Source organism: Parasteatoda tepidariorum, chromosome 2 (assembly GCF_043381705.1).
Source record: "Parasteatoda tepidariorum isolate YZ-2023 chromosome 2, CAS_Ptep_4.0, whole genome shotgun sequence".
Classification (NCBI taxonomy): Eukaryota; Metazoa; Arthropoda; class Arachnida; order Araneae; family Theridiidae; genus Parasteatoda; species Parasteatoda tepidariorum.
The window spans coordinates 27,766,225-27,783,980 of record NC_092205.1 but is presented as its reverse complement, the minus strand read 5'-3'; the positions used below and the strand labels follow the sequence as shown (position 1 = coordinate 27,783,980).

The 17,756-nt window shown below is 31.6% G+C and overlaps 1 protein-coding gene across 1 annotated transcript in view; it reads right to left on the bottom strand.

Moving 5' to 3' along the window:
• Positions 1-413: 413 nt before the first annotated feature.
• The window catches only part of LOC107440203 (lens fiber major intrinsic protein), a 42,633-nt gene continuing 25,290 nt past the window's right edge, over positions 414-17,756 (bottom strand). Inside the window, exons 2-3 of the mRNA XM_021144889.3 lie at positions 2,572-2,652; positions 414-841 (exon numbers count right to left, since the gene is read on the bottom strand). Coding sequence (XP_021000548.1) covers positions 650-841; positions 2,572-2,652 — 273 coding nt within the window. The 3' untranslated portion in view covers positions 414-649. The remainder of the gene's footprint in view (positions 842-2,571; positions 2,653-17,756) is intronic.

Below are 17,756 nucleotides of genomic sequence, written 5' to 3'. Positions count from 1 at the left end.
TATATATATATTTGATTACCTTCCTTCTAGATTAATATAATACTGACATAACATTTGGCTGTTTTTAAAATATTACTTCTAAATTCATCATTATGGCGCAAAACGTTCCATTTACATTTCAGAAAATCTTAGATTTTCCAAATCGTGATAAAAGTTATGTATATTATAAGAAAAGTTCATGTGTTTTGAAATTTGAGAATATAACAGTTTTGTTCTAAATGTAATATTTAGCAATTTAAAAATGTTGTAAATGAAAATTTAATTGACGCTTTCAGAAAATCATACTTTGCTCCATTTTACGAAGTGAGTAGAAATGTTTCTGAGACGCTTTAAATGTTTGAAAATGTATTAAAGGAATATTACAGGAATATTTTGCATTTACTTAATTGTGTGGATAGATAAAATAAAAAATAGGTTTTTGGACTTTTATTTAGCATATTTTTAGTTTTTCGGAGAAGTTTCCTATTTTTGAAGAATAGAGTTAAAACAAGCATTGGATTTGAAAACAAGTTCGCAAAATAATTTGTATCAAATGAAACTAGTCTCCCCTAGAGAAGAATAACCAACCATGGAATCACAATCAATGATACAATGCACAAAAGTTTGTTTTGTAAAGAGGTTTGTTTTGGCGAAGAGTGTTCACTAAATGTCAGAGCCGACAGTGGTCCAAAGTAAGTTCTGTTTCATTATAGGAGAGGGCGCTTAGATCTCTGTTTATTACTGTGTTGCCATTTTTCTTTCTAAAAGATCGCCTTAAAACCTGTTGAGCGTGAGTTTCTTGAGTGTAATCGTAAGTGACGCCACCTATGATACCACCAAGCACTGGTCCCACCCAATATACCTGAAAAAAGAAAAGAGCACTTATTTCATTACATTTACTGCGACATAAAACTTTAAAATTGTTTATGGTAAAACATGTCGGAAGCATCAATAGACAAAAGTGAATAGAAAAGTCTGAGTTAGAGGTTGAATTAAATCAGTGTTCCTTTATCATTCTATCAATTTCCCTCTGCACTATTTCTATTGGACGATTCGTATTCTTATCCTAATAAAAGCGTATTCCTATTGGTTGCATCTGTAACTGATTGACTATTGATGGATTTCCTGTAGACAGTGGATTTACATCAGCTTAGAATTCTCTATTGATAATAGTTAGATTGTATAAGTCCTAAAGGTATTGATTACCTTTATGAATTTAATTAATCTTATGTTGATGAAAACCAAACAATATGGAAATCAATGTGGGAAAACTGAATCCCACCATGGGATTTTCCGGGCCAATAAAGATCCATCAACAGCAATGGAAATCTGTGTTAGACAGCAATTTTGTCAGGCTCAATTTGCACCTGACGTAATTAAGAACAGATTATAGCTTAACTGAATTGCGATTTATCGTACTGCATTATTGTTGCTCGCGTTGGCCGAGATCCCTTAATTGCCCTCAAAATATAAAATCATTGGATTCAGGATGGTCTTGAGATCAACGTATTTCAGTGGCCCCTCACATTAAAAGCCAAGAAGACAAATGTCTTATCCGAATGGCCACAGGGGATTGTACAACCCCATTAGAAACCCTGAGTTTGGAAATGGAATCATTTGCGGAAAACAAGTTTGAGCTGATTCAGTTCAACAATGTTTGCAGCAGTCTGAACCATCAATGTGGCAACCAAGGTATCTGTTACTTATGACTCTACATCACAAACAGGAGCACCTGCAGTGGTGGGACTACTGCCCAACCTGGATTCATGAATGGTGGCACGTCATCTTTACAGGCAAATGCTGAGCCTGTAAAGAAAATGCTCTGTACCAACTCGCATTCGACGTCGCTATACTGATCCATCCCCATTATAATGGGGATTATAGTGGGTGCTATTAGACGCGTGAGTCGATGCCCTCTTGTTTGCATTCCTGGCTCTTTGAACGTCAACCATTACATTTCAGATGTATTTAAACCTGTGTCACTGCTCTATTTTCGAAACCTCTCTAGCTCTATTTTTCAGCAGGATATTGTACAAATGCACGTTACCTGTACTTTCTTGATACAAAACATATCAATGTGGTCAGCTTGCTCTCCTGATGTTTGAACAATAGAAAAAGTGTAGTTACTGTCTGCCGACTCCCCACCACTCACCAATTACCGTTCTTGATGAATCTTGGCATTGTCTTGAAGCTGAGGTCCCCAAAAATGCAATGCAATTTCTAGCTTTTTGTTATGGTAGATAAATGCTGCTATTTTTACAAGAGTAGGCAATTTTTGGTACTTATTTTTCAGACCTAAAAGCCCTGATTTCTTGAAAATTTAATAAGTTATTCTACAATGCATGCGTTCAACTAATACGATACTGATTTGCATACCTTCCTGGTGTAGAAATTTTAATGGACAGCAGTGTATGTTTTTGAGTCTGATATCGTTATTAAAAGTATCGTCTGCAAAAAATAATCAACATATTAAGGATTAGGTATCTAAACGTGAAATTCTGATCATTAGGTCAAAAGTTATTAAGGTGTGTGTTGTATATTTTACAAATAAAATGCAAGATTAGGATTAACAAATAAATTATATTTTCTTACCCAATGTAGTCGCCATGTGTTTGTCACTATTGCTGGACCAAAAGATCTAGCTGGGTTGAAGCTGGCCCCAGTATAAGGAAACTGAAGGAAAACAAACAAAATAAGGTTAGGTTGTATGGAATAATTATTATTCGACAAGTCATAAAAGTTTGTATACAACTCAAATTTATCTCAGTTTAGTGTTAATAATTTTTTTTTGTGTGAAAATGATCGATTTTTAAAGGAAAAAGAACAATGATTCATTCCAGAAAAACATGGGGTTGGCAAACGGAGAGAGCTGGAGGCGGAGTTCCTAGCGTCATAAGTTTTCCGTTTATCTAAATAAAGCTTATAGAAAAGATCAACGCAACTTTCACACTCAGGATGTTTTATTGTTTAATTTATACTTACTCCCGCTTTTAATATTATTCCAGTTGCAATAAACCACTTCCAACAGACGAATTCGCCTCGCGACATTTACATCTCAGATGCACTTATCCAAATGATTTATCTAACATCCTGTGGGTGTTGCGTAATGTGATGAAAATTTAAACTTTGCTCCAAAATACCGTCTTTAAAAAATGTTTAATATTTTTACTTTTTTCAAACCAGTATTTAATATTTGTTGTTTGTTTTTCTAATGACACTTGAACAAGGCAAACTTGCCAGCCATTAGCTTAGTCTAGCGAATTAAATTAGGAAGGAACACCTTTCATTTATTAAGAGAGCACAGCTATGGTGAAGTTTTGACTTCAGCTCAGAACATCCGGATAGATGGCAGAACCACTCATTCACTCACTCTTCCATAATTTAGAGATAGATCTGAAGGGGAAGGAGATTTTCTCCACATCTCTGTACTCATGGTACTGATCAGCGACTGACCAAAGGATCTTTGATACCGCAGATTTTACGCGCACGTATATCACATGTATTGGTTGGTTCCTAGCGGCTTTGAGGATTGAACCGAAGCCCCTCCGGAATGAGTCTGATGCTTTAACCACTTGGCTACCTTGGCCTTTTCTTTAATGCAATTTTCATGAGCAACAACTACGTGAAAATTACATTAAGGTACCGAATTTGCACGTCGTCATTAAAAAAAGTGTTATGAAATGAATGAATGGTAATTTAATCCGAAGCTTCAAATTTGAATTTTTCTAATTTGTTACAATAAACTAATAGAATATTAATTTAAATGAATTAAAAATATGATTAAGTATAACCTATAATCAGCTTTGTTCAAATAATACACTTCATGATCTAATAAAATGTTCTAATGTATTTAATTGTCTCCTCACAAAACCAGCTCAATATTGATAAGATAACATTACATTTACATAATAGTATGAAATGTTGAAAAAAATGACATATTTTTTTTTAAAGGAAAAGACAAATTTTAAAGATTTTAGATATGTATAAAGTATTTCTCAACGAATGTATTGATTTTTGCAGTTGCGTTGCGTGTATTTTCAGTGGGAAAACAACTTCAGAGAACTATTTTAATTCAATAATGTTGCCACAAAAGAGAAAGAAAAGTTTTTGTTGGGTGTCATTTCCGTCTTGAAAAGTATTCTTCCGTATTCTTAGAAGGGATTTAGAAACCCTTTTTATCTTTTCTTTTCTACTTACGAGTACAACGTGTTAAGGCGAAATGAATGTTTATTTTCAGAGACATTCTGTTGTGGAAGAAAAAGGGGGGAGAGAAAAAAACGAACAGCACGTAAGGGTTTTAGAGTTGAAGAAAAATATTCTTTTTTAATTTTCTTTTCTCATTTTTTCAATTTTAAAGTTTCTTCTAAAGAAGGCCTTGAAGCTTTTAGTTTTTAATCAGGAAATGAGTTTCGAAATTTTTTTTCTCTACGAACGAAGAAAAATTGATTAAATTTTTAAAGATTAACGGGTAATCGAATTTGAGTTAAATATTTGAAAAGCAGAAACAGAATATGGCCGTTTTTAAATGAATTATTATTATTTTTTTGTGAATGTTTTCTCAGAAATTGTGTATTAAAAATATTTTTTTTTTTAAATTAGAGATTTAGAAGCAAAGACATCAATTTTCCTTTCATTATCAGAAAGGATAAATGAAAAACAAGGCAAGGTCAACTGAAACTAATATGAGAAACAGCCAATTTTCACAGCTATTTTATTAACTTGCTTTAGTGTCTGTGAGGGTTAATCTTGAAATCAAAATTTTAACGATTTTAGAATAGTCTAGTTTTCAAAACTCTTTTGGAGCTTCTCTACTGACAACAAGTTTTGATGTTTTGAATATTTGCTTTGTAAATTTTTGGCTATTTCGATAATTTTTGAAAACACCATCTATATCGCTATTTTATCACCAAATTTTTTTTATCATCGTTCATTATTACGAATATTTTCCAATTAACTAGAGCACTTAAATAGGAATAGAAAGTTGGTGTTTAATGCTGATGCAAGTTACTTTCAACTGGGTTTATTTCCACATGAATAAAACTTTTATGTACTTTTTTATCAGTTAGGGAGAAAAAATAATTTCTTGACTTTGCATGACATTCTAAAGAATTTGTATATGATAATTAAATTCATTTTCAGAGCTTTCTTTTGGAGAAAAAATTCAAAACCTTTCTCGGCAAAGTTGCACCTACAAAGGGGGTAACTTTACCCTATACGTGTTTTCGAATTCTTGGTAATGTTTTTCTAGCGAGAAGTAAATTAAACAAAAAAACATGTTTATGATTTAATTTAATTTTTATATATTTTTTATATTAGTTAGTATTTTATAGATTATATGCACACTGGGCACTCTTTAAATTTGTAGATTCTCGTTATAAACTTTCAGAGGGGTAACCGTTAGCAGAAATAATTTTTTAAAAAAAGGAGAATATATATCTTGGTATATGATGTGACTAAAACTGTTTGGAAAAATCTTCTTCAAAAAGGATTTAGCCTCATAGTTTTATTAAGAATGAAGTTTTAAAGATAACGCTTGTCAGAAAAGTGCTAGATTTATCCGCTTTTTCAGGATAAAAGAACAATTTTTCTTTGCCTTTTTTTCTCAGATTGAACAAAAATGTGGAACATTTTTTAAAGCAATGCTTCAAAGTATTAGCAACTAGAAAATTTCAGGTATAAGACTTTAGGTATAAAGTTAGGTATAAAAGTTTTACACTTTTATCCTTCAAATGATTATTACATGTAGTACAAATAAAAATAATATGAAAAACTTGCCTATTTATGAAGTACAAAAAAATTAACATGAAAAATTGCCTATTTATGTCACCTTCACGCATCCAAGTTACTAAGGACGCACAATGATAAACTATTTTCACAATGATGAACTATCAGTAAATTAAGTGACTTTTGTCTCAATATTGCCGGCATTACAGTTGATTTTTACAAAGTTCTCAGAGGCCAAAGAGAAGGACCAAAGTTACCGAAAATAATTATAACTTTTTGCCATTAGAGAATGGTCAAAGTTACCAAAGAGAATGATTTCTTTGCCGTTGAACAATGGTCAAAATTACCCTAGAGAAATGCATTTTTTTTCCTGAATGGTGCATTTGAAATTTATGACCATACGAAATTTCGTTCATTGTCGGCATAAACAAGCAAACAGAGACAAAACTTAAAAGAATAAAATACACCCCCCCCATAGTTTCAGTAGACTAAAAATAGGAAAATAATTTTATTTTTGTCAGATCTACTATGAAATATGAAAGCGAATCATTTTCTTTACTAACTACATGTAGCGACCAGTACTGTTTAGTGTTTCAGTGGAGATGAGTATGCTCTAGCTAGACGAAAAGTTATAAAAAATTTTATTGCAGCAAATAAATAAAAGAGTTGTTATAAATGAGCGAAAGAAGTATCTAGTATTTATTTTAGAATTTAAAATGATTTTTATACAGTTCAAAAAGTCTTAATTAATTTGAAACTTACATCTATAAAAAGTAATAAAAGGAAGTATTTGTGCATTTATGTCCTTCTAATAATTCCAGAACAGTTGGTGCGAGGGTCTTGAAATTTTAACTGGGGGTGCAGAGGTAATTTTAGCCTTAAAAATTTCAATCAATACCTTCAGAATATTTTTTTAAAATTAGATTATTCAGTTTTTCCCCCGGACAATTCAGTTTTTTGAGGGTATTTAAAAGATATTATTAGTGATGTTTACTAGCTTTTAGCTATATTTAATCAAAAAAGAAATTCCTCATACGCTTTTTAATATTTAATTATTTTTTATTCGTTATGACAAGTACACGCAAGATCTACGTGCATGACATGAGAAGGCTACGTTACCGAATTAGTATTACTAAAGTTATCTGAAACTATGTATTTAGTTTGTTTGTATTATATTTTGTTGCTTCGAAAACATTACAGGCGCTGTTTTAATAGGTACCAAGCATACATATATACTAATATTTAATATTAGAACCAAGGAAAATATAGGTATTAGGGTAATTGATACTTTACCGCTCCCCAAAACGGATAAGTAACTACTTAATTGCGGTGAATTTTAACTATCATGAGGTGACATCGAGCAATTGGATTATGCCAAGTAATACTGAAGTTAATCAGTCTTTATTTTGATGGAATGAAATTCCAAAAACGCGCTTTGCTTAATGTAATAACATAATATACTACAGGACTAAGCAACAAATAATAAATATAAAAATAATTTGAATTGTTTGAGCTTTATCGATTAGGTCAGTATATGTCTTTCAGTTTCAAGCATGATTTCGTAATATTAATAAATACCAATTCAGTCATTATTTACTGTTTTTTCCAGTTATGAAGAACGCTTATTCAGCTAAATACGACTTAATTTTGCATTTTAAAGCTTGAACCCCACAATAATTGGTACAAAGAAAAAGACGTGCATTTTTTTTCTTTTTAAAGCAACATTCGTTATTTTATGTAAAGCAAAAGCAACGAGAAAAAGAGCACATAAAATAGTCATTCCATAAATAGAATCCTTTCCTTTAATAAAAGGTCTTCGGTTCCTGCTCAAACTGAAGATCTAATTAACTTGTATCCGAAATTGAAGTTCATAATCCCTGGATTCATACAACTTCGAAGACACGCTTTCCAGTTATAGCTTCCCCATTACTCCAATTGCCCATTAAATGGAACGCGCTTTTAGAATAAATATCCTTTTAAGATTCCAATGGGGAGAGGTAAAAATATTTAAATTATAAATTCTACTTTAAAACCTTTATTTAATGTTCTACGTCGAGATCATTATCTAAAATGTACGAATGTAACCTTTTTTTCTTTTATGAAGTTTTGAGTAAAGTGCTCTGTATGGTGCAATTAAGTTGAATTTACTTTATTAGGTATAATAAAATAACTATTAACGTTCAAAATGCAAGTTTAGGTCTACTTTCCTCTTTTCAATTTCTACTCCGTGAAATATTTATAATTATTTTCTATAATTTACTTGCATAATTTTCTGCTAAAGTGTAATTGAAGGTTTTAAACAGGGCTAAGGCACAAACACTGAGAAAGCGGAGAAATTGTGGTTCAACTCCTCAAAATTTCGGAACGTTATCTAATTATATCTATACATCTTAATAATGTTTTAGTTTTAGTATTTTATTTATCCTGTGGATGACATTCTACAAAAATGCCTTTAATGCAGAAGAAAAAAAAAGAAGAAGAAAAAATGGACTACACTGAATAACTTTCATAATTGTGTGCAATATTTTTTTCACGTTCTAGGACTCAATCTTAATGGATTGAGGGGGTGACCTCAAATATGCTAATTAATTAATTAACTAATTAATTAAAAGATATTATAAATTACGAAATTAGACCAAAAAACTTACTTTCTCTGAATAAAACATCCCCTTTTTTAGACGGATTCGGAATTTTAACCCCCAAAGTATAGGGAGTAGCTGCAATCTGGAAATATGGTCCCAATAGTTTGTCCAGGAGAGCGGTTCAAAATTTGGACCCTTTAATCTTAATTTTACTTTTTGTTTATCTCGAGAATATTTTAAGCAAATTGAAAAATTTTTGCACGCAATTATAAAATCTAATCAATTATCTAAAGATAATTCCGTGCAAAAAATATTTTTAGTATAGATAAATTACTTTTTTGTTATTTTATTTAATAATAGTCCGAAAAATTTTGAACTGTAAGGGGCGCAATTTTTTACATTATTTTAAAGAAAATAATTTTGCATGCAAAATACAAACCTTGGCTGAAATTGATCGAATAGTTCCTTAGAAATCGAATTTAAAAAAAGTCGTGCTTTTAAGATTCTACTTCTCAAGAACTATTTTGCCGATTTCGCTCGTAAGTTCGTATTTTGTTATGTAAAATTGCTATGTAAACATTCTTTAAAGTGATGTAAAAAATTGCATACCTTACGATACAAGCAATTTTCTCCTGACCAAACAATTGGTACTATATTTTCTAAATTGAGGCTAGATCCCATAATTTGGGGGTCAAGAAACCGAATTCATCGAAAGAAAAAGCATGTTTATTCTGAGAAAGTGTGTTTTTGTGTCTGATTTCGTAACTTAAAATATCGTCTGCACTAATTAATGAGCATATTTAAAGGTGGCATTCTAAACATTATTTGAGTCATAGTACATGGTGTATTCTACATGGTTTGCATAGTACATAGTACATGCTTGTAGTGCATTTTTGAGGGAGTTTAATTCGTATTAAAATGCTAACTTTTGATTAATATCAATGAGATATGAGCAAATAATAAGAGTCAAAATATAAAAATACTAGTTTCAGAATATTTTTTCAGAATNAGTTTGGACCCTTTAATCTTAATTTTACTTTTTGCGTATCTCGAGAATATTTTAAGCAAATTGAAAAATGTTTGCACAAATGATAAAATTCATGTATCTAAAGATAATTCCGTGAAAAAAATATTTTTAGTATATATAAATTACTTTTTTGTTATTTTATTTAATAATAGTCGAAAAATTTTGAACTGTAAGGGGCGCAATTTTTTACATTATTTTAAAGAAAATAATTTTGCATGCAAAATACAAACCTTGGGTGAAATTGATCGAATAGTTCCTTAGAAATCGAATTTAAAAAAAGTCGTGCTCTTAAGACTCTACTTCTCAGGAACTATTTTGCCGATTTAACTCGAAAGTTCGTATTTTGCTATGTAAAATTGCTATGTAAACATTCTTTAAAATGATGTTAAAAATTGCATACCTTACGATACAAGCAATTTTATCCTGATCAAACAATCGATACTATATTTTCTAAATTGAGGCTAGATCCCATAATTTGAGGGGTCAAGAAACCGAATTCATCGAAAGAAAAATCATGTTTATTCTGAGAAAGTATGTTTTCGTGTCTGATTTCGTAACTTAAAATATTGTCTGTACTAATTAATGAGCATATTTAAAGGTGGCATTCTAAACATTAATTGAGTCATAGTACATGGTGTATTCTACATGGTTTGCATAGTACATAGTACATGCTTGTAGTGAATTTTTGAGGGAGTTTAATTCGTATTAAAATGCTAACTTTTGATTAATATCAATGAGATATGAGCAAATAATAAGAGTCAAAATATAAAAATACTAGTTTCAGAATATTTTTTCAGAATATATGATTTTAGATTTATTTATACGAATACACAATGGTATTTGCATAAATAAATCTAACTTTTTCCATGATTTAGTGAATACGACGAGAATGAAATGAATTTTTGCGAAAACTTGGTGACACCAATAGCAACGAGGAAATTACAAGAGGGTGAGTGGGGGCCTCCTGGCTTTATCTATTAGAATAATCTGGAATGTCAGTTTAATCTGCTGTAATGCATTAGTGCCTTTTGTATTGGGGGTGGAAGCGAGATGTTCGATCGTTCTGTTGGACGTGCAGACAGGGATGTTCCGGAAAGATAAGGGATTCCATAAATCGGATTCTCATTACAAGAACTATTTGTCGATGGATGCCTAAACTTTTGCGTCAGTTTTTTTTCTCCTTTCATCCCTTCTCATATTGGTTAGAAGAATGATTAGTTTTTCGATAAATGTCATCAACTCACGTCGTAATAATTTCTGAAATTGTAACAGAGTTAGTTAATTAAGAGTTAGTAAATTATAACAGTGTTAGTTAACTTTATGAGAGTAAATATAATGGTGTTGCTACAAAGTTGAAGTTCGTGTTTCAAATTAAAGCTAAAACGTCGGCAGTTCAACCGTTTGATTCCGGACTTTCCTCAGGGATCGAATCCAATACCGACTTATACGCAGGTTCCGTTCGACTCCAGACTTTCCTAAGGGATCGAATCCAATACCGACTTATACGCATTTTCCGTTCGACTCCAGACTTTCCAAAAGGATCGAATCCAATTCTGACTTATACGCAGGTAAACCAGATGCTTCGAATACCAGGAAAGTATTAAAATTATAACTTAAATGTTGCTTTTAAATAATATACTTCGATTGCCAATGCATGGTTAGAGTAAAAGTTACTTTATTTAAAATTGCACTTTACACTGTTAGAAATTTCATACTAAAATTACGGGAAAATAACCGGCAGCAGTTTGTCCATCCAATTAACCATGAAGTTTACGGTAAAGAACATTTTTTATCTTTAGGACATTGAAACCGCTTGCAATTAGTAAAGTTAAAAAGCCATTACACGGTTTTTAACCATTTACAACTAGCATAGTTTCAAAATCGTAAAAAATAAATTTAACTGGATATTGAGGCTAGGGTTTTCATTAGCTAATGGGCATTGAAGTTAGATTGTGGTTCAGTTGTGTTGTAGTGTAATTTAATTTGAGTATACGGTTGCTTCATCTATCATAAGAGATGGGAAGTACTAGAATTCTTTGCGTTAAGTAGCTTTATGGTATTGCTATCTATGCGATTCAGAGAAAGTACTTTTTTCTGTTTGATTTCGTAACTTAAAATATCATCTGATATAATAAGTATTATTGATGTCAGCTTTTTGCTACATCTTCACCATCTTCCTCAATTCACTTTTTAGCCACTACTTTCCTTCGACATTTACCTATTGTCACCTTTTGAAGATTTCGTGAAAATCCTATCATTTAGAATAAATTTTATTCTGGTTAACAACCTTTTTTTATGGTACCTTTTCAAAACAAAAAAAGAAAAATTAGGTGAAGAAAGCATAAATTTGTTAATTTTATTTCGAGAAATGGTTTTCATAACCTAAGACGAATTTAAGAAACTAAATGATTTCAATAACTAATAATTATGTTCGAAGTTTAAAAGCTCTGGCCAAGACTGAATGGATTATCTCATTTAGTTTTCTAATCAGGCTGTTTTGTGATTTCATAAAAACAAAATATTTCAATACTAATTTTTTCAATACTAATTTTTTCAATTCTTTTTTACTAATTTTTTATTCTTTTTTTAATTCTTATGAAGTCGTTTTGTGGCAAGTTCAATACTTTAAGTCAAAAACTAACAAATAAATATTTTTATTATCAAAAATTGAAACGTCTATCCATATATTTTCTATTTTTTTGTCGGCTACTTAAATTAAAAGTTTTAAAACCACTTTTCTATTCATTGTAAGAAACCAAAAAGAAGAACCGAAAAAAATGGCAGCATTAATGTTTTTCCGCCAAGTTGGCAAACTTGGCTAGGTAAACAGTATCTTTTCTCAACATGTCACTAGACAGAAGTCGTCGAGGCTCGATATTGTAAATACAGTTCTAAAGTACGTGATCAGTGATGCAGACACGAAATAGTATAACTGACTTTAATACAGGAATGGAATTTTTCGAGGCGTGAAAGGAGGTTCTTCTTGATTTATATTTCGAAACATATTCCGCTTCTTCGCCTCGGTGAGAAGAAAAGTTTAAAACTTGCGGCAGGCTATTTCTACTTATGCGGAATATTTTTTCTTTCGTTCTTTCACCATGATTTGTGGGCTTTTTCTAAGAACTGAATGAAAAATTCTTCAGCATTTCTTTAAAAAAAGAAACGTATTAAAATGTACGCCAAATGCTTTGAGAATATTTCTTCTTGTGCTTAATTAAAGAGTACTAGGACAAAAAGGGAAAAAAATCCGATGGTTGATTCAGGAGTGAAACAAACTTTAATAAAATCGAAAATTGCATTTTATGAAAGTTTGCATTATGGAAATTGGTTTATTAAAATAATTACCCCATATCGCTACCTTTGGAGAAGGTACAGTCAATAAGATGAATCAACCTGAAATCATCTTTAATAGGGTACTTGCAAATCGAAAAGTGAAATTCTTTTTGTTTTTTCTAATGCTGTTTGAACAAGTCAATCTCGCCAGCCATTAGCTTTTTGCGAATTAAATAAGGAAAGCTCGACTTTATTTTGACAAGAGAGCGCCGCAAAGGTGAAAGTACATCTTAACTCAGACCTCACTGATAAATGGCAGCACCACTCTTTCGCGAGGCCCCTTCCTCAATTTAGACATTAATCTGAAGGGGAAGGAATTACTTGACTTCTGGATCAACATATGTCACGATTTATCTACAATGACGTCACTTGCAGATATCCAATCATGTAGAAGCTTGCATTTGAATCAAAGATTAAGAAGAAGCTAACCAACAGACTAAAATGAGATGTCACAAACCAAATATTTATTAATTTGAGTTACCAACAATGACGTAGAAGGTCACAGCTGATAAGAAAGACAAAAGTTCAGTTTTCAAATGTTAAGAATGCAACACCGAAGTTAGCTTTGTATACTCTGACAGCAATTAAGTTTAAATTTAATTCACAATAAAAATTTTAGATTAAATTTATAATTATGTAAAGTGGTAGGAATACACATAAATTATTTCAAAAACTTCCTATAAATACTTTTAAAACTATTTTTTTTACCCCCAAAAAAGGTCAATTTGGAACACATTAATGATATGTTAACTGAGTCTGCTATAGAACAAATTTTCTTTTAGAATAGTGATTAGATGTTTACGAATAATGTTAAAATTATCAAGTTTACATTGGATGGTTACTTAATAACATTTTTAAAGCCAGCTATAGATAAGTTATATTTTACTGTTTGAATGATTTTTAGAAAAAGCATCTGAGAGTTTTGATTCAAATCCAAAAATGTAACTTGGAAAATCACGTTATTATTTTAACAAAAATACATCAGAGTAAGTTCCTTAAATTTGTTTATTTATTCTTAAAATAAGTTTTCAAATATTTAAATATTTTTCATAAAATATTTTATACCAAAATGCTATTTTTTGGTAAGTAAAATATATGATTATTCAAAAATTGTAACGAAAGGAAAGCAAATAATTTTCAAAATAAATTTATTCCTTAATAAAATGTGACAAGCCGCATTTGTCGACCATCTTGGTCACCTTTCAAAATTATCTTGTACAGCGTATAAACTTTAATGGTAACCACGCCAAATGTACTGCATAACTATATTTNATGAGGTTTTCGATGTCAATGAAATCTGCGTAGATTCGGAAATTGCATAAATTAATATCAACGTTCACACAATACTTAGGTAACACTTTATTGAGAGATGCAAGAGTATCTTCGTGCTTCGAAAATCTTTCAATCAGTTGGGCAGCGAAATAATCTAAAAAAGAATGCATATATTTTGACGGAAGTACTGCTCTGGGTCTGTGTTCTGATTTTTTATATTGCCACGGTGAACTTGATAGGATGCCAATCTGGGAAGTTTCACATCTTGATCCAAACTTGTGAGAGTATTAAGGAGTTCCGAATATAGCTTTTAAAATTCATACTCGGCATTTTCTCTTTTGTTTAGAACTGTGTTGTTTCTTGATTTTACATGTATCAAAGCTCCATTCAAATCTGGATGAATTTGTTGGAGTGCTTTGCTCAGTGGGAGAGTCACAGAAAAAATATCTCTACAAACAAGTAAAGTAATGTAAAACTCACTTTCAGTGATAGTAGAAATAAGATTTTCCACTTTAGAGGAAGCATCGCAGTTTCCAGAAGCCATTACTTCTTCGAGAAGTTGAATTATTTCTGGATAAAGTTCTTTAAATCTAATGATTGCATCATGGTTTTCTATCCATCTTGCTTCGCAAAAAGATATTATTTTTCTGAATTTTTCATTCGGAAAATTCGTTTTGATGATGTCTTCTAAAATTTTTGTTCTTTTGGCAGACGATTTGATGAATTTTGTTATTGTTTTAACTGTGCCAACACAGTTTTTAATAGCTTGAATACTACAAGAGTGACTTATTGCTAAATTCAAAGAGTATAAGGAGCAATGTACATATATAGCTGTTGGGTGTAAATTCTTTGATGGCTGCTTGAACACCGTTAAAGTCCCCTCGCATTGCAGATGCTCCGTCGTAGCCTTGTCCGACAATTTTTGAAACATTAACTTCGAAATTTCTTAATGATTTTAAAACTACACCAGCTATTCCGCTTCCAGATGAGTCAAAAATTTGAACGAATTGGAGAAAGTCTTCTCTGAAAATTGGCACATCACCTCTCACATCGATGTACCTTGCACAAAGGGTTAACTGCTCAGTTTGAGTTATGTCCATAGTTTCGTCTGCAAGAATAGCAAAACAGCTTGCTTTATTGATTCTATCAACAATTGTCTCTTGGATAATGCTACCACAAATCTTTATTAATTCATTTTGAATGGATGGACTGATGTACATTGCATTACCACCACATTGGTTAATATGCTTTTTCAAAGATTTAGTTGTCATTCTCAGTTAATTTCCATCATTTATTATGGGCTCATCACTATCTAAGTTTAAGGGTCCACTGTCTTTAGTTCCTCTTAAAGCCAATTCTTGCCTCCCAAAAAATATTAACCGGAGTCTAACCTAGAGAAAGATGAGCCACAAGGTCAAGTGAAGATGATGCACTAGCGAAGGTGGTGTACTGGGAAAGGGTTTGATTCGACAGTTTTTTGTTTTTCTTTTTACTGAGAGGCTCAAAGAAAGACAGAAAAGTTTGAATCCCAGAATTTCGGGGGGGGGGGGATTTGTCCCGATGGTCTCCCCCTGGGTACTGGGCAATTCAAAAAGTGAAATTGCTTTTTTTCTCTTTTTTTTCCTAATGATGATTGAACAAGTCAATCTCGACAGCCATTAACTTTTTGCGAATTAAATCAGGAAAGCGAGCCTTTATTTTGACAAGAGAGCGCCGCAAAGATGAAAGTACAGCTTAGCTCAGACCCCACGGATAAATGGAACACAGCTGATATGAAAGACTGAAGTTCAGTTTTCAAATGGTGAGAATACAAAACAGATGTTAAATTTGTATACTCTGACAACAGTTAAGTTTACATATAATTCACAATAAACATTTTTGATTAAATTTATAATTATGTACAGTGGTAAGAGTTAACTTAAGTTATTTTTAAAGCTTCCTATAAATGCTTTAAAAAATATTTTTTTGCAACAAAAAAAGGCCAATTTTGGAACACATTAATGATATGTTAACTGAGGCTGCTATAGCGCCAATTTTCCTTTAGAATAGTGCTCAGATGTTTACGAATGAAGCTAAAATTATTAAGTTTACGTAGGATTTTTAATGCCAGCTATAAATAAGTTATATTTTACTGTTTGAATGATTTTTAGACAAAGCATCTGAGCGTTTTGATTCAAATCCAAAAATGCAACTTAGAAAACCACGTTATTATTTTAACAAAAATACATCAGAGTAAGTCGCTTAAATTTATTTATTTATCCTTAAAATAAGTTTTCAAATATTTAAATATTTTTCATAAAATATTTTATACCAAAATGCTATTTTTTGGTAAGTAAAATATATGATTATTCAAAAATTGTAACGAAAGGAAAGCAAATAATTTTCAAAATAAATTTATTCCTTAATAAAATGTGACAAGCCGCATTTGTCGACCATCTTGGTCACCTTTCAAAATTATCTTGTACAGCGTATAAACTTTAATGGTAACCACGCCAAATGTACTGCATAACTATATTTAAATATTCATATTTTTAAGCCTCTCCCCCTATCCTAACGCCTTAATTAGTTTTTAACAGTTATGTTAACCCAATTTTGGATTTATGACTACTGGTGGTCAACTTCATAGCCTTGTAGTTTTGAACCCGATCCAGAAGACAATGAAACTCCTGTATAAAGTAATGGGGAAAATTTGTCTTCGTGGAAGTCTTTTTGATGGAGCTAATCAGCCTTTGCGTCGCATGTAGAAGAAAACCACGACAATCTTCCATGGTTAGCCTGATGGCACAGTGATTCTAACTCATATCATTGAGGATATTTTTACTTCAGTAGTGTGGTATGTGCGAGCCGGGTCTGAAATTGGCTGGGATTCGAATCCGGATTACCTCACTGGAAGGCGAATGCTCTATCCCCTGTGCCACTATAGCTCGAATGTAAAGATTACCAAGTTATCTGAAAATTTTTTATTCAAACAACCATGACACCTTCAATCCTTAGAGAATTCTGATGACAACTATTTAACCAAACGTTAATGAAAGAAAGGTTTGCTTAAAGAGTACGCGAACTCAGTTTTCTTCTTTCCATTTTTCAGATTAGCTTGATAAACAAATTTTATTTTATAACTTTTATTTGCTAATATTCCTTGATTTTTTTTAGCTATATCAAATTCCTATTTAAACTTCTAAAATTCTACATCAATCTCTTCCTTGCACGGCATTTGATACATTTGTGAATGTATAAAATGTCCATTTGTAACTGTACTACTAACTGTAGTTATTAGAATCTGATGGTACTTAACTTATTGGAACTTACTCTTAAACGTGATTTCTCTATTGCGCATGGGGCATTACGCAAGTATTATCAGTTCTGCACTTTCCGTACTAGCACATCATGTCTTAGCCACTGTCCGATGACTTATCTGAGAGGGAGAGGCGTAATTTCAATTTCGTTCCTTAGTTGGATACTTGCAACTTGCAAGTGACTTCACCTAATCAGGTTTGACACACGCGCGTGACGTCGTTGCAGTTATCCAATTAGATTTGATTCGCTAGCATTATCCAATTAAACACACATTATCCAATTAAACACGCATTATCCGACTAAACTAGCATTATCCAATTATTGCAGTTATCCAATTAAACACGGTCTACCACGTGATTAGACGCAACTATGGGATTACTTAGTACCCTATTGACCATAACGATTGAGCTGCTTCCACACGTTCTAAAGCTCTTGAACTCAGAGTAAGTTTAGTTCCTGCATAACTTGTCAAGTGTCTCTCGAATGCTTTACTTGAGATAGAACGACTTGAATTCTGGATATATATATATATATATATATAT